This window comes from Penaeus monodon, chromosome 40 (genome assembly GCF_015228065.2).
Source record: "Penaeus monodon isolate SGIC_2016 chromosome 40, NSTDA_Pmon_1, whole genome shotgun sequence".
NCBI classification, from domain to species: domain Eukaryota; kingdom Metazoa; phylum Arthropoda; class Malacostraca; order Decapoda; family Penaeidae; genus Penaeus; species Penaeus monodon.
The window spans coordinates 32,166,337-32,183,836 of record NC_051425.1 but is presented as its reverse complement, the minus strand read 5'-3'; the positions used below and the strand labels follow the sequence as shown (position 1 = coordinate 32,183,836).

Genomic DNA, 17,500 nt, shown 5'->3' with positions numbered 1-17,500 from the left:
TCTCTCTCTCTCTCTACCCCCACCACCACACCACACACACCACACACACACACACACACACACACACACACACACACACACACTTACGTACATATGCAAGTGACTGTACGCCGACTCGAATCCGTCAGTGACTCCGCCCGCGGCCGAGAGCGTCGGGCGCGCGAGGGCTGCAACTTCCCGTGCACCCGTGCGAGGGCTGCAACCGGACGCAAGCGGCCCTGCCAGCCAGCGAGAGAGTGATGCACAAATTCAATAAATTAGTAGCAGGATGTAATCCTCCGGTGGAACTTAATTACGTTAAGTGTACACCTTTGCATTTGGGAGTGCAAGGCCGGCCAGTGTTGCGGCTCTAAGCTTTTATTCGCCGAAGCGGCATTTTATTCTTTCATCTCTTCTTTCTTTCTTTTTTGTGTTTAGTATTTTTAGGATGAAATTATTCCCTGTGTACTGTACAAGAAATTCATGTTTTTGGTGACTGAGACTTGGATTGCTGAAGAAGAACGTGTGAATAATTTTCTTTCACGCTTTAGTGTCGGGTGTACGATGAGCCACCGTGTATTGATATTATATATATTATATTTTTTTTTACTTTTCTTTTTTCTTTGTGTTGCCTCGATTAGAAAAATGTGAGAGGAGAGGGGATGGGCAAGGAAGGGAGGGAGGGAAGAGTGGGAGAAAAAGAAAGAGAGAGGGAATAGGTGTGCATGGAGAGAAGGGAGAGGAAGATGTGGCATATTTAGAGAGGGAGATGATAAACCACAAGAAATCCGGTGCTCTAACTCTCCTTTTTCCCCGCCAGTGCTGCGCCTTCAGGTGGTGGAGACGCGCAACGTGGCCGCCGTCACCTTCCCTTCACCGGGAGAGACTTGGCTGCAGCCGCCGCCCACGCGCCCGTCGGACCCCTCGGACGCGCCCACGGGACACCCCTCAACCACCTCGGGAGACCTCGACGCCCCCGCCGTTGCCACCTCCTCCTCCTCGGCGTCGTCGTCGTCCTCCTCCTCCTCCTTCGACCCGACGAACAGCCTGCAGGATCTGGAGACGCCCCCGGCCGCGCCCCAGGACACCATCACGCTCCCCCCGGAGGCGCTGCTCGAGAACTCCGAGAACGGCCTCGTCAAGATGGTCTTCTTCAGCTACGACGGCCTCCACCACCTCCTGCAGCCCGACGGGAGGTCCTACAGGATCAACGAAGCCAACTTCAAGGTGAACTTTTTTTTCCTGATTTCTGCTCCGAGGCATTTTCTTTTCTTTCCTAAAAGTTCGTTTCTCTTTGTGTTTCCGTCTGTCTGTCTTTTTGTATCTTTTTTTTCTTTTCTTTTTCTCTTTTGGTTTCTTTTTAGACCCAAATCTGATTTTTGAAAATTAACCATCGACATGCTAAAGCGTAACTTCGAAATGAAATATGGTTATAAGTCACGTCTTTTTTGCAGTAACTTGTCTACTTTAAAAGTGGTGACAATGATGATTGATAGTGATGATGATGTTAATCATACAAGTGATGATGATGAGGATAATAATAATAATAGTAATAGTAATAATAATAATAATAATAATAATAATAGTAATAGTAATAGTAATAATAATAATAATAATAATAATAATAATAACAGTCATCATAATTATGATAATACTAATACTCTGATAACAGGCAAACAAGCAAATGAGTAAATAAACGAGACAATAATGGTGCCTCCTCTGATAACTGCCTCCCCACCAGGGCGTGAACGAAACCCGCGTGCTGAACTCCCGCGTCGTGTCGGCCTCCCTGGGCGCCGGGCGTCACATTGAACTGCCGGAGCCTGTCGTCCTCACGTTCACCATGATCAGGACAGTGAACGTCACCAACCCCGCCTGCGTTTTCTGGGACTACACCACCAGGTAGGGGATCGTGGTTCACGTTTTCTTTGCGGGTTTTGGTTTCCTTTTTTCTGGGGTTTACGTTTTCTTTGGGGGATTTTAGTTTCCCATTTTCCCCGACGTTTTTTTTTTTTTTTTTTTTTTTTTTTTTTTTTGGGGGGGGGAGCGTGTTGTTTGTGGGCGTATTTTTATTTGTGATCATTATTTATAGATATAGGTATTTATTTATTTGTATTTACTTTCTGAAATATAGTTATCTTTAAGAATAATGAAAAAGGAGAGAGGCGAGTTTTCCCAGGTGTGTTCCTTCGAGTCTCGCTCTATCCCCTGCCTGTCTGTGTGATGTCGCCTGACTTCGCTACTAACAGCCTTATCTCCGTCAGCTTCGATAATAATGTTGCAGACGCTTTGCATGTTGCAAGGAATGTTACTTTGCTCTTTTTTTATCGCATTGTCAAGGAGGATGATAGCTGTATGACTGTTAGCGGAGATAAGGAGGCGTTCGATTGTGATCTGTGGTTGGGAGCCGTGTGGGACTTTTCTTTCTTTTTCCACTCTCCTTTTTCTTTATCTTTATCGCTTTCTGATTCTCTTATACTCTCACTCCCTCCTCTCTTCCTCCCTCCCCCCCCACTTCCCTCTCCTCTTCCTCCCTGCCCTCCTCCTCCTCCTCCCCCCTCCTCCTCCACCTCCCTCCCCTCCTCCTCCTCCTTCCTCCTCCTCCTCCTCCTCCTCCTCCTCCTCCTCCTCCTCCCTCCCCCCTCTCCTGCGCAAGACCATTGCATGACTTAGATAAAAGTGCTAACTAGCAGCTCTCTCTCAAACGACCCCAAGGTTGTCAGACCTCGGTAATATCAGCTGCTTTGGGGATGGGCGGCGTGACAGAGGGGACGGGGAAGGGGGATGAGGAGGCAGCGGAGGAGGGGATTGGGAGGGGAGATAGGGAAGAGTGAGGAACGGGGGTAGTGAGGGGGTGAATTGCACGCAACACTTACCCCACTCGCCAAGGGGAAGGGGAAGGGAGGGAGGGGTAGTCTACACGTCACATAGTGTACATTCACTCACATACTCGGGGGTTGACAGACAAAGGTGGGGGAGGAGTGGGGAAGGGGAGCGTTTGATCTTGAGAAATGATGAACGTGGGCGGATGCGGGACTTGATTGAATATTAATTAGGTTCGTTAGATTTCGGATGGCTTCTGGTACAGTGTCCCCCCCCTTCCCCCTCCCGACTTCCCCCCCACCCCCGCACTTACTTTCATCTTCCTCATCTTCTATCTTCTTTCGTCTTTCCTTCTTCCTCAGTTTTCCCCCTTTCTCTTTCGTTCGCCCTTTTCATCTCCTATTTAGCTTAATCTCCCCCTCCCCTCCCCCCCCCCGCCTATCAGCTCGTCCTTATTCGATTATGGTATTTGCTCAATTATTGTCGTTATTTTCACTGTCATTATTATCTCTGCTATTAATGTTATTGTCATTATTGCGTTGCCGTCATTTCTCTCTCTCTCTCTCTCTCTCTCTCTCTCTCTCTCTCTCTCTCTCTCTCTCTCTCTCTCTCTCTCTCTCTCTCTCTCTCTCTCACTCCATTCTTCTTCATTTCCCTCCCACAACTCCCTCTCTTCCTTTTCTCCTTTCCTTTTGGCCCCTTCTCCCTCCCCTGCCCCCCTCTTACCCCCTTCCCCCTCTTAACGCCCCCCTTCCCCCCTCTTAACGCCCCCCTTCCCCCCTCTTACCGCCCCCTCCCCCTCCTCCCCCTCTGCCCATTCCGTGAGGGAAAAAAGAATAAACGGCGTGAATGGCGCTGGGCTGCTTAGACCGACACGTGTTATTTCGCGAGTCGACGACATCGCCAAACACGTATTTCCGCGGAATCGACACGGCTAAAGCGCCCGTTGTTCAGTGTTTGTGTTTTTGTTTTGTGTTTATTGTTTTTAGTGTTTGTGTTTGTTTAGTGTTGTTGGGTAATATTTTTTTCTTGAGTCGACGTTCTTTTTATGTCCGTTGTGAGGATAGCGGTAACGACGTGCTTGTTTTGTTTGTGTCAATTACTGTGTGTGTGGTTGTGTGATTTAGTGAATGTTTGTTTGTGTAACTATATGCGTGTGTGTGTCTGTGTGTGCTATTGACTTTCAGTGATTATTAGTGTGTATTAATGACTGCGAAAGTGAAAGTATTTGCATGCGCGTGTATGTGTGTGCGTATTAATGGCTGTATGCGATTATGTGGGTTATTATGCGTGTACGTATTCTACTTGTATTATCAGTGTGCACGATTATTAGACTGGGCGATCACAGTCTGCGCGCCTGCCCGACTGGAGGAGGATTGGGATATCACCAAAGCCGGAATCAGCGACAGGGCATTGGAGGCGAGTCATCGTTGCCTCGTGTTTGTGTATGTGGGTTAGTTTGTGTGTGCGTGCTGCGTGTGTGTGTGTGTGTGTGTGTGTGTGTGTGTGTGTGTGTGTGTGTGTGTGTGTGTGCGTGTGGGTGTATGAGAATGTGTTTTGTCTTCTAATGCTATCATCGGGTTCATTAATCTTGTGATTATGGCTAACGAGGCAGAAGAGGAGCCGGTGTGATGAAGGGAGATAAGGTGGGGGGGGGGACGGGTAGGGGGGCGAGGTGGGGATGGGGAGAGGGAGGAGGGATGAAGATTGGGATGGGAGGGTGAGGGAGGGGGGAGGCGTGTGGGTAAACAGCACGACATATTGGTGACGGCCTCATGAATCCACAATGAAGCGTCACTTACACACACACACACACACACACACACACACACATACACACACACAACACACACACACACACACAACACACAACACACAACACACACACACACACACACACACACACACACACACACACACACACACACACACACACACACAAACACAAACACACCTGTGCACACATACACATTATTACTGATACCAATGATTGTTTTGATAATGATATCAATAGTAGTAACATTGATAATCATAATAATAACCATTATTTACAAAATGAGGTAACGGAACCCCAATTTTTGGAAAAATGAAAACAAAAACGAATAACAAGGGAGGGAACAAAAGAAAAATGAAAAGAGACAACACCAAAAGGAGAACGAAGAAGCCCTAGAAAAAAAGAAAAGACACCCCGGAAAGAAACAGCAGCCCTCCCTTTTCCCCGCCCCCCCCCCCCATCACCACCCAAAAGAGCTGCCCGTTTCTTGACACCAAAACCAAACACAAAAACGGAAAAGGGGGGGACCTTGGGGGTAAACCAGTCGGTAAGGGGAGTGGGGGGTTGGGGGAAATGGGGTAGAGGGGGGTTGGAGGCCCTTTTATTGCCCCCTTCGGGGGGGGGGGGGAGGGAGAGGGGGAGGGGGAAGGGAGGGGGGGGGGGAGGAGAGGGATGGGAAGGAAGGGGGTGGGGGGGGAGGGGGAGTGGGAGAGAAGAGGGGGGGAGGGGAGGGGGGGGAAGGGGGAGTGGGAGAGGAAGAGGGGTGGGAGGGGAAGAGGATGGAGAGGAAGAGGGAGTGGGAGGGAAGAGGGGGAAAAGGGGAGTGGGGAGGAAAGAGAGTGGAGAGAAGAGGAGGGGGGAAAAAGAGGGGAGGGAAATGGGGGGGGGAGGAAAAAGGGAGGGGGAAAGGGGAAAGGGGGTGGGGGGGGGGGGGGGGGGTGGGAGAGGGGAAAAATTAAAAAGGGGGGGGGGGAGGAGGGGAGGGAAAGGGAGGGAAGGGGCCCTGGGGTGGGAAGGAGACCTTGCCTAGGGATTGAGGTCTTCTCTCCCTGTCCTTCCTCCGCTTCCTGTTTGCCGGAAAGAAGAACAGGAAAAGAGAGATGTACAATGAAGGAAGAGAAGATGAGGAACAGAGAGAGGGATAATGGAGATAGGGGAGAGTAGGAGGAAAAGGAGGAGGAGAAAAGAGAAAAGGGAAAGGGGATTTTTATTTACTGTTATTTCTAAGGTATTTTTATTTTCTATTAATTGTGTATTTTTTACGTGTGTAGTAGGAGGTATTACGTGACAAGGATAATGAGAATTAGGTGTTTTTTTTATATTCTAGAAATTCCAGGAAATGTATCTCGTTATAACTTCTCCCCACATTCCTATCGTTTTTAGAAGCAAAAACACAATAGCTTTTCATCGCATCAGATCAATGTGATGGCAGATGAAGTTGCAACATTATCGTTAGAATTTCTTGGTAAGTTATTGAGAGATGCAAAACCTTGTCAAGATATTCAAGTACCCATCAGTAAAGTCCAAAGTTCTGTATATTTTCATGGTGGTTTTCGATGTTACGGATATCGGTTAAAATTGGCGATATAAAAATGGGTGTTATTCTGCGATCAACTTAATTACAAGTTTGTGTTGAGGTTTCATGGCCTGTGCCTTTGCTTTTTCTCTTTTTTTCCCCCCCCTTTTTTCTCTCTCTCCTCCCCTCTCCTTCTCTCTCTCTCTCCTCCCTTTTTTCTCTCCTCTCTCTGTTCTCTCTCTCTCCTCTCTCCTCTCTCTCTCCTCCCTCTCTCCCTCTCTCTTCTTCCCTTTTTCCCCCCCCCCCCTCCCCCTCCCTATCCCCCCTCCCCCCCCCCCCCCCTTCCCTCCCCTTTCCCCCTCCCCCTCCTTTCCCTCTTCTTCTCTCTTCCTCCCCTCTTTTCCCCCTTCTCTTCTTTTTCTCCCTTTTTCTTTCTTCTTTTTTTCCTTTTTCTCCTTTTTCCCCCTTCCCGTTACGCCCGGTTTTCCTCCTCCCTCCCCCTCCCCCTCCCTCCTCCTCTTCTCCTCCCCTCCATTTTTCTCCCCTCCTCCTCTTTCCTCCCCTCCTCTTTCCCCTTTCCCCCCTTTTCCTTCCTCTTCCCCTTCCCTTTTCCTTTCCCCCTTTCCCCCCCTTTCCTCCTTTTTCCTCCCCCCCCCCTCTTCCTTCCTCCCCCTTTTTTACCCCTCTTTCCCCCCCCCCCCCCCCCCCCCCCCCCCCCCCCCCCCCCCCCCCCCCCCCCCCCCCCTTCCTTTTCCTCCCTTCCTACCCCCCCTTTTCCTCCCTCCCCCCTTCCTCCTCCCTCCCCTTTTCCCCCTCCTCCTCCTCCCCTTTTTCCCCTTCCCCCTTTCCTCCCCCTTCCCCCCTTTCCTTTCCTTCTTCCCCCCCCCCTCCTCCTCTTTCCCCCCCTTTCCCCTTTTCCCCTCCCCCTTTCCCCTTTCCCCTTTTCCTCCTTTCCTCCTCCTCCCCCCTTCCCCTCCCCCCCTCCTTTCCTCCTTCCCCTCCTCCTTCCTCTCCTCCTTCCCCTCCTCCTCCTTCCCCCTCCCATCCTCCTCCCCTCCTTCCCTATTTCACAGATTTTAAACTCCCCTTTGCCAAATGAGGTTAACTTGTCACGTTCGGCAGCAGGTGATAGAGGAAAGCGCTTGTTAGGGCAGTCGGGCTGCGAGCTGATGGTGTCGACATTTTTTTTTTCTCTCTCTCTCTCTCTCTTTCTTTTTTTTTTTGTGACTTTTATTTTTATATATTTACTACGCTTAAGGTTTTTTTTTTCTTTTTTTTTTTCTATTAACCCCCCTTTTTTGGGTTTTATTTTTCTGTATTACTTTTTTCCTGGAATCTTTTTCTGGCACTTTTTTTATTGTGTTTTGAGACGAAAAGTTTGGTTACCATAGTGATATAATGAGTTGGTAAGTTAGTCTCCTCGGGATGTACCTCTCTCTCTCTCCTGTTTCTCTCTCTCTCCTGTTTCTCTCTCTCTCCTGTTTCTCTCTCTCTCCTGTTTCTCTCCCGCCCTCTCTCTCTCTCTCCTGCCTCTCTCCTCTCTCTCCTGCCCCCCTCTTCTCTCCCTTTTTCCTGCCTCTCCCCTCTCCTCCCCCGCCTCTCTCTCTCTCTCCCCTGCCCTCCTTTTCTCTCTTTCCTGCCTCCCTTTTCTCCTTCCTCTCTCCTCTCTCTCTCTCTTCTTTTCCCCTTCCCTTTTCTCTCTCCTCTCCTTTTCTCTCTCCTCTCCTTTTCCCTTCCCTTTTTTCTCTCCCCTATCATTTCTTCTACATCTTCTTCTTCTTCTTCTCCCTCTCCCTCTCCCTCCTCTATCTCTCTCCTCTCCTCTCCCCTCTCTCTTCTCTCTCTCTCCCCCTCCTTCCTCCCTCTCCCTCTCCTTCCCCTCCTCCCTCCCTCTCCCTTTTTCCCTCCTCCTCCTCTCCTTTTTCCCTCCTCCCTCCCTCCTATCCCCTTCCCCCCTCCCTCCCTCCCTCCCTCTTCCCTATCCCCCTCCCTCCCTCCCTCTCCCTATCCATCCATCTATCTATCTATCTCTCGTTGTCATCTCCCTTCCATCACGGCGCATAATCAGCAAGCCCACGAGAAGACTTGTTACGGCACTCACAAAGCAGGTCTATGGCTCGTGTCGTGCTTGCCTGCTTGTAGAAACACCGACGCTGGATAAGGCCGTTTTGTGCTTGGGCCGAGATGATGGGGGGTGGGGGTGGGGAGGGGAGGGGAGGGGGTTAGTAGGAGAGGAGTGGGGAGGGGTTTCGGGAGATCCGGTGGAATGGGGGTGGAGGGGATGCGTGCTTGCATGATTGCATCCATGTTCTTGATAAGATAAGCGGAGATCCGTTTGCGCTCTGTGCTTGTCTCTCGTGTGTGTGTGTGTGTGTGTTGTGTGTGTGTGTGTGTGTGTGTGTGTGTGTGTGTGTGTGTGTGTGTGTGTGTGTGTGTGTGTGCGCGCTCGCGCACGTGCGTTATGTTTTCCAAGATGGTAGAGCGATGAACAGACAGAGTAGGGGAGGGGAAACAACAGCTTTATCACACTGCCGATAAAATAACTACAAACATAATAAATCTACAACGACCTTAAAAGATACTAAAACTACAACAAGAATTTAGATGTCAAAAGCAACAGAGAGAGAGAGAGAGAGAGAGAGAGAGAGAGAGAGAGAGAGAGAGAGAGAGAGAGGCGGCTGTTTAGTGCAGTTCATGAGGCAGAGAATTTGCTTGAGAGGGAGAAAGAGATAGGAGGGAGAGGGAACAGAAAAAAAGGCATACAGATTTACGGACACGCAACGGACAAATAGGTAAACATAAAATGTGCCACGTGATCAGCGAAGGTGCACTAACTGTATACTTTAGAAGGTGATGGCTGTCATAACAATTTTTATTCTACCTCTCCCCTTTCTCCTCCTCCTCCTCCTCCTCTCTCCCCTTTCTCCTCCTCCTCTCTCCCCTTTCTCCTCCTCCTCCTCCTCCTCTCTCCCCTTTCTCCTCCTCCTCTCTCCCCTTCTCCTTTCTCCCAATCTTCTCTCTCCTATTCTCTCCTTCCTCCTCATCTCATTTCCTCCCTCCCGTTCTCTCATTTCCTCTTTTCTCCTCATCTCCTCTTCTGTCTACCTTTCTCCCCAACTCTTTTTTCTCTCTTCCCCTTTCTTCTTATCTTTTTTCCCCCCCCCCCTTCTTCTTTCCCCTCCTCCGCCTCCTTCCTCCCTACAGCAAGGTATCCTTATAAACACCCATTCATAATGTTTACCGCTGGTATCACCTGGTATTTACCCCCTTTACGTGCATTACGGGTATTAAGTTTCCAGTGCTATGTCGGGCGTCGAGGACCACCACCATGAGGCGTTTTGTTCTTTGTATGTTTGCTTTTGTTTAGTTTTTGTTTACTTTTTGTTTAGTTTTGCGTTTGCTTTCCCGTTTTCATTCGTTTTCTGGGTATTCACGTGTGCCTTTTTCTATTTCTTTCTCTTTGTCTGTCCTTGTGTATGTGTGTGTTTGCGTCTTGTTTGTTTACGCTTTTGTTTTGTGTTTTTCTTCTTCTTTTGTTTAGTGTACATTTGGTTATTTATCTTTCTTTGCTTTATGCTCTTCTCTTTTTTTTCCCTGGCTCATTCTCTCTCTCTTCTTCTTCTTCTTCTTCTTCTTCTTCTTCTTCTTCTTCTTCTTCTTCTTCCTTCTCCTCTCTTCCTTCTCTTCTCCTCTCCTCTCTTCATTCTCCTTCTCCTCTTCCTTCTTCTTCTACTCCTTCTCCTCCTCATCCTCATCCTCCTCCTCCTCCTCCTCCTCCTCCTCCTCCTCCTCCTCCTCCTCCTCCTCCTCTTCATCCTTCTTCTCTCTTCCTTTCTACTTCCCTCTCTTCCTCTCTCTTCTTCCCTCTCTTCTTCTTCCCTCTCTTCCTCTCTATTCTTCCCTCTCTTCCTCTCTATTCTTCCCTCTCTTCCTCTCTCTTCTTCCCTCTCTTCCTCTCTCTTCTTTTCCTCCTCTCGCTTTTTTTTTTCTTTTCTTTTTTTTTGCTTCTTATAATCCCTCTCCTTTGTTACGCAAAGATTCAGGTGTTGTTGTATGAGGCACATCTCGACGTGTTCTTTCAAGACGTGTGCCCTTTATGAACGTCTGTGGTGCAGTATATCCGTCTCCCTTTGAAGAGGAATGGAAAAATCTAAAATGATGATGCTAAGAAAGCGAATGAAGTGCATGCGCCGATATTTTCGTTCCGTCTTTTGAAGAAAATGTATGAGATTTGTTGGATGTATTATTTTCATTTCGTTATAATCGGTATTGCTGTTGTATTATCATTATTATCATTTATTGTATTATTATCATTATCGTGTTTACTGTCGTCGTCACTACTATTACAAAAGTGGTTTTGTGATCCCTTGAAAACGCCGAGGGTGTGTTTTTTTTTTATTGGTTCCACTAATGGGCGAATTTTGTGACGCTCTCCCAGTTAGGGAAGGCTCCGGTTTCCCCCCGCCCGTGTTGCCTTTACAGCTTGTATTAATTTGTTCACCATTACAGCCAATAAAGTAGTGATTGTATGCAAATTAGCGTGTTTAGTGTTATTGGTGAGCGGGAGAGGAGGGAGAAGGAGAGGGAAGGAAAGTAGAAGGAGAGGAGGGGACGAGGACGGAGAAAATGGGAGAGGAGAGGAGGAAAGGGAGGCTGAGGAAGGGAGGGGTGGTAAAGGAGTGGGAAGGCAAGGGAAGGGAGGATTGAGGAGGAGAAAGGGGAGAGGAGAGGAGGGGAGGGAAAGACCTCGCAGCCTCCTTCAAGATGAGGGAGTGTCGGTTGTGGAGCGCTTGAGATCGAGTGGGTGGGGGGGGGGGTGATTGAAGGGAAGGGGGGCGGAATCAACTTTATTATCAGTTCTTTCACAGATACTAATTAGATATAGGGTATTATATTAAGATGTATTGGTTATTCTGATCGATCTTACTGCTGTTATTGTCACCAATACCATACTCTCTTATCATTACTGATTAGTATTGCCGTTGTTCTTTTCATCAATATAATAATAATAATAATAATTACTATTATTATTATTAGTAGTATTACTATTAATGGTATGATGATTATGATGATGAACACAACACTATTCTTGTTATCATCACCACCATCACGATCCTCATCATGAGTTCTCTAACTGTTCTCTACCCCCCCCCCCCCCCCCCCATGCAGCTCGTGGTCGGAAGAAGGGTGCCGCGTCCTGCGCTACAACACGAGCCACACGGTGTGCCAGTGCGACCACCTGACGAACTTCGCCGTGCTGATGGACGTGCACGCGACGCCCCTGGCTTACCCGCACCACCTGGCCCTCTCCATCATCACCTACGTCGGCTGCGTCATCTCCATCGTGTGCCTGCTCCTGGCCACCATCGTGTTCCATGCCTTTAGGGGCCTGAAGGTGAGGGCGTGGGGAAGTAGGGGATGGGGGGGTGGGGGGTGGGGGGAGCTGGAGGGGGAGGAAGTAGAGAAGAATAGCCGACAAATTACGGGGAAGGGGAGGAGGGGAAGGAGGTGAGACTCGTGTTTGAGAGAGAGAGAGAGAGAGACAGACAGACAGACAGACAGACAGACAGACAGACAGACAGAGAGTGGTTGCTTAAGCTTAACGGATCAGGATTTCATCGGCTCATGGACACAAGGGGGGCTTTAGACGATATGAACAGATTTCTCTTTCTGTGCGTGTGCGTGTGTCCGTGAGTGTATATGTGTGTGCGTTTTACACCAGTCAACTAACGCATTTCCTCCCCCTTCCCTCCCTCCCCCTCCCCTCCCCCCGCCTCCCTCCAGAGTGACCGAACGACCATCCACAAGAACCTGTGCGTGTGCCTCCTGATCGCCGAGACGGTGTTCCTGGCGGGCGTGAACCAGACCGACAAGCCCGTGGTGTGCGGCGTCGTGGCGGGCCTCCTGCACTTCTTCTTCCTCGCCGCCTTCGCCTGGATGTTCATGGAAGGTGGGGACGCCGGGACGCATTTTTTTTTTTATTTGAAGAGTGTTTTTTTTTTTTGTAATAATGATATGGAATTTTTTTTTAATATAAAGTTAGGATATAAAGATTTTTTTTATATAAAGATGATATGATATAGATAATTATTTTTTTTAGATATAAAGACCATATGGTATAGAGCATGTATGGGTGTACGTTTTTATATAGAGGGTTTAAAAGAGAGGTAAATGAAATAAAGAATTAAAGTAGAAGTTGAAAGAAGATTGTTCCTTTAGTTACGAAAAAAATGGTTTATGAAGCAGTAAATGCAATAAGGAATTACAGGATAAATTAAAGAGAAATGTTTCTTTGGTTTTAAGAAGGGAGATTTTAGGACGATTATTTAAATTACCGATTGATTGTTTTTTTTTATTATTTTGTCCTACTTCAGTTTTATTTCCCTTGCGATTGTTCTTACTAGCTCAAAATCATTAGCATAAATCAGCATTCCCTTCATAGTCCTTCTATGTATTCCATTTCCCCGTTCATTCGATTCTTTTTTCCTCCTCCTCCTCCTCCTCCTCCCCTCCTCCTCCTCCTCCTCCTCCTCCTCCTCCTCCTCCTCCTCCTCCTCCTCCTCCTCCTCCTCCTCCTCCTCCTCCTCCTCCTCCTCCTCCTCCTCCTCCTCCTCCTCCTCCATCCTCCTCCTCCTCCTCCTCCTCCTCCTCCTCCTCCTCCTCCTCCTCCTCCTCGCGTCCCCCAGACAGCTCCTTTTGGCCACGAAACAATATGAACCTCACCTTCCTTGGCCGCACATCGATCCTGTTTCTCGTTCTCGCGTCCCCAGGTTTCCAGCTGTACGTGATGCTGGTGGAGGTGTTCGAGGCTGAGAAGTCGCGCGTCCGCTGGTACTACGGCGCCGCCTACGGGTTCCCGGCGGTGGTGGTGGCCGTGAGCGCCGTCATCGACCCCTTCAGCTACGGCACCAAGGACGCGTGCTGGCTCAGGGCCGACAACTACTTCATCTTCGCCTTCGTGGGCCCCGTCATCGCCGTCATCATTGTGAGTAGAGAGGGGGAGAGGGGGTGGGGTTGGTTGGGGTGGGGGGAGGACGGTGGGTGGGGTTAGGAGGTAAGGGAGGGGAAGGGGATGGAATTAAATGTTGCTCGACTGTCTCTCTTCTTTTCCTTTCCTTTCCGTCCTTTCCGCAACCCCTTCTCCTCTTTCCCTTCATTCCCTAACCCACACTTCCATTTCCTCCCCATCATCCTTTCCTCCCCCCTTCCTCATCCTCCCATCATCTTCCCCCCTCCATCCCATCATCCCCCCTCCTCCTCCGTCTTCCCCCCTGCTTCCCATCACCCCCCCTCCTCACTCTTCCCCATCATCCTCCCCATCATCCCCCCTCCTCACTCTTCCCCATCATCCTCCCCATCATCCCCCTTCCTCACTCTTCCCCATCATCCTCCCCCTCCTCCCCCTCCCCTCCCCCTCCTCCCCCCACAGCCCGAGGCGACGAAGGCGCGACGGCGGCCGAGGAGCAGCCACGGCCCGGCGCTCGCTCTCGTGTTCCTGATTTCCCTTTTGTCATATTTTCCTCCTCTCCTTTCTTTGTTCTTTGTTTGGGGAGGTTCTGTGGGAAGTGGGGGCGTTGTTTGAAGGATTTTGTTAGTCCTAGCTATTTTTGTTATGGTTTTACTGTTGGTGTTGTTAAGATTAGCTGTGATTTGTGTTTATTTTTCCTTGTTTCCTCCCCTCCTTCATTTTTCCCCTTCCCTATCCTCTCCCTCTTCTCTCCTCCCCTCCCCTCCCCTCCCCTCCCCTCCCCTCTTCTCCTCTCCCCTTCCCTCCTCTCCTCTCCTCTCCCCTTCCCTATCCCCCTCTCCCCTCCCCTCCTCTCCCCTCCCCTCTCCTCCTCTCCCCTCCCTTCCCCTCCTCTCCCCTTCCCTCTCCTCCTCTCCCCTCCCATCCCCTCCCATTCTAACTCTTCCCTCCTTTCCTTCCATCCTTCACTTACCTCCTCCTTTGCCCTCACAACCTTTCCCTCCTCCTCTGCCCTCGCTTTCTTCCCCTCCTTCCTTTGACTTCCCTTCCTTCCCTCCCTTCCCTCCACTTCCCTCCACTTCCCTCCCTTCCCTCCCTTCCCTCCCTTCCCTCCCCATATCCCGGCGAGTAAGAGAGAGCTCGTCATCAGCTCAACGGAAAAGCTCAGATTTCAAATCACCCAATTTTTTTTTTCTTTCTTTTTTTTAATGTATGTTTTTTTCCGTTATAATGGATATGCTAATGACCTCTTTGTCAGAAGTGCAGCGAGCTATCAGCATCAACCGGCCTCGTTTAGTTGTTGTTGTTGATTTTTTTTAGTTAGTTTGTGTGGGTACGGGGAAAAAAAGTAAAGAAAAAAGAAGAAGTTCGTGTCAAAGAAATTTCTTTGTGGATGAACCGTGGTTTTGGTGTGGAGAGGGAGGCCGAGGGAGGCCGAGGGAGGTCATAGGGGAGGGGGATGGGTAGGGGTAGCGGGTAGAAAGGGACAGGGGAAAGGTGGAAGGTGAGGGGAAGGGGGTAGGGTGAGTTAGGGGATCGTGGGGCGGGATAGGGGGTTGTGGGTTGTAAGGAATAGAGGAGGGGGTGGAGGATAGGGGTAGTAGGGGAGGGGAAAGGCGGAGGGTAGGGGTAGGAAGAGAGGGGAAGGGGAGGGGGAAAGTTAAAGGGTTAGGGGTAATGGATAGGAAGAGGATAAGACAGGGGAGGAGAGGAATTGGGGATAGATGGAGAAGAGGTGGCAGGGAAATGAGAGGAGGAGGAGTAGCGATACAGGCAATAGTATAGGAGTAAGAGGGGGAAGTTGGGGAAGAGTAGGAAGAGTTGGGGAAGGGGCAAGAGTAGGAGGCGTAGGATGGGGAGTTGGGGAAGGGGCAAGAGAATGGGAGTAAGAGGGGGAGTTGGGGAAGGGGGGAGAGTAGGGGGCGTAAGAGGGGGTGCTTTGCTCTCGTGTTGTTCCATTATGCATGCCGGAGTGTTTGTTTATCTTGTTTTGTGGACGCCACGAGCCCATGCATAATTTAGCCGTTTTGTTTTGTATCTGTCGTCGATTTACAAAAAAAAAACGGATAGCAAAGTAATGTGTGGATCGGTCTGCGAGAGAGAGAGAGAGAGAGAGAGAGAGAGAGAGAGAGAGAGAGAGAGAGAGAGAGAGAGAGAGAGAGAGAGAGAGATCAGTCCTCGTTTTTGCTTTATCTCTCACCTGCTGTTCTTTTTCCTCTCTACTTTCTTTTCTCCATCATCCAGAGGTTTATTTCATCTTTTCTTCTGTCTCTTGTCTCTTATGTAGATTGTCTTTTCTTTGCGTCCTTCCCAGTGTGTCGTCTTTATTGTTTATTTTAACATTTCCCTCTTCTTCCTCGGTCTTCTGCAAGCATGTGTCTATCGTCCTCTCCTCCTCCTCCTCCTCCTCATTCCTCTATCTTTGCTTTTCCTGCTCCCTTTCCCCTCCATTTCCTCACACCCTCCCCCCTCCTCTTCCCCTCCTCCTCCCCCCTCCTCTTCCCCTCCTCCTCCCCCCTTACCTACCCCACCCCTCCCGTTTCCCCTCCAGCCCCTTCCATACCATTACATCTCCCTCCCCCTCTCTGACCTTCCCTCCTCCCCTTCCCCTCCCCATCGCCCCTCCCCGACCTCTCTTTCTATTCCCCCCCCTCCCTCTCCCCCTTCCTCCTCCCGCTGACAGACAGGGTATCGTGTTTAATTTGCATAGTTCATTTCGCAGTTGCAAATTAACTCGGGAGCAGAAATCAGGTGTGGAAAATATCTAATCTACCAGCCGCTGGTGGACGGTACAGAAGCGCCTGTGTTCCCGTCTCTCCCTCTCTCTCTATCTATCTATCTATCTATCTATCTATCTATCTCTGTATCTCTCCGTCTGCATCACCTGTTTTCTAATCTCTTCTCTCATTTTCCCCTCTCACTCCTTTCTTCTCGTTTCTCTCCCTTTCCCCCTCTCCTCTCCCCTATCTCCCTTTTTCCTTCTTCGTCTCCTCATTCCTTCCTCCTCCTCCTCCTCCTCCTCCTCCTCCTCCTCCTCCCCCCTTCCTCCTCCTCCTCCTCCCTCTCTTCCTCCTCCTCCCATCCTCCAGTCCGTCTTTCTTCCTCTCTCCCTGAGAGACCTCGCTGTCATGGCATGTTGCCTCACGCAACAAAGCCCGCGGATCGCCTGTTCGCTGTATCATAAGAACACAAAACCTTATCGACGAAATCACTACCCCCCTCTTCGCCCCACCCCCTCGAGACAGCGCCTGATTGACAACAGTGACACCATATCTGCCACCAACGTTCCCCGTATCTAATTACTTTGTTGTCAATCGCAGCTTGTTATCCTGTTAGCTTAGCCTCGCTTCTTGCTTAACGAGAGGGAGAGGGAGACGGAGTGGGAGAGAGGGGGAGGAAGGAGGGGGAGTAGGGGGGCGTAGAAAAGGAAGGGGAGAGAGAGAGATGGTGGAAGGAGAGAGAGAGAGAGAGAAGAGAGAGAGAGAGAGAGAGAGAGAGAGAGAGAGAGAGAGAGAGAGAGAGAGAGAGAGAGAGAGAGAGAGAGAGAGAGAGAGTGGGGGGGGGGCAGGGAGAGAGAGCGAGGGAGGGAAGGGCAAGAGGGAAAGCATTCACTGAAGGACAAACTGTTTCAACACCCCGTCTGGAAGCGGGATAGATGGATGATTTGATTGATATTGGCGTCCCTCGCCTTTCGCTGCCGGGGAGAGGGGAGAGGGTAGGGGGAGAGGGAGAGGGAGAGGGAGGGGGAGAGGGAGGGGGAGGGGGAGGGAAGGGCGCTTCGACGGTGTTTGCAAGAATTGATCCTCCCGCTGAGGGACGGACCGACGGGGATCTCCCGTCAGAAGTCGCATACACGGCAGCGAAGAGCTGTGCAGGGGCGGGGAGTCTGGTAGATAGAATAATAGACTGACAAACCGATTCATACACACAAACAGAAAGGCAGACACAGGTGGACGAGTAGCATAGAGGTACAGATATAAAGAGAGGCAGAGCGACAGACGAACGAGACGGGTCGAGCTCGCATTCGTCTCCAACTGGAGCGGCCTGCCTGTAAACACGGGCGGACAGGCGCCCTGAGCAAATTGGAATTCTGAAGATGGCCAATCAGCTATATAAACAAATCCAGCTCGCCCTCTCGATATGGAAGCTGGTTATCTCATGTGCCTTTGAAGCCTGTCTGGATGTATATGTGGGGAGGCTTTTCCTCTCCCCTCGGGGCTTCGGTGCGCGAGGACGAAAGGAGAGGGGAGGGAGTGAGGGAGGGAGGGAAAGAGGGGGAAGGGGAGGGGTAGAAGGAGGGAGGGGGGAAGGAAAGGAGGAACTGGGAGAAAGAGAAAAGGATAGGATAGAAGGGGAAGGAGAAGGTAGGACTGGAAGGGGCGTCCGAGACGTTCCTGTTCCCCCTTCTTCTTCTTCTCCTTCTCTTCCCTCCTTCTTTCCC

At 50.1% G+C, this 17,500-nt stretch overlaps 1 protein-coding gene across 5 annotated transcripts in view; it reads left to right on the top strand.

Moving 5' to 3' along the window:
- LOC119597743 (adhesion G protein-coupled receptor L2-like) overlaps positions 1-17,500 on the top strand; it is a 78,417-nt gene that overhangs the window by 41,409 nt on the left and 19,508 nt on the right. For all 5 annotated transcript variants that reach the window (XM_037947354.1, XM_037947352.1, XM_037947350.1 and 2 more), the window contains 5 exons: positions 800-1,206; positions 1,721-1,881; positions 11,262-11,487; positions 11,877-12,042; positions 12,863-13,077. In XM_037947354.1, the coding sequence (XP_037803282.1) occupies positions 800-1,206; positions 1,721-1,881; positions 11,262-11,487; positions 11,877-12,042; positions 12,863-13,077 (1,175 nt within the window). The remainder of the gene's footprint in view (positions 1-799; positions 1,207-1,720; positions 1,882-11,261; positions 11,488-11,876; positions 12,043-12,862; positions 13,078-17,500) is intronic.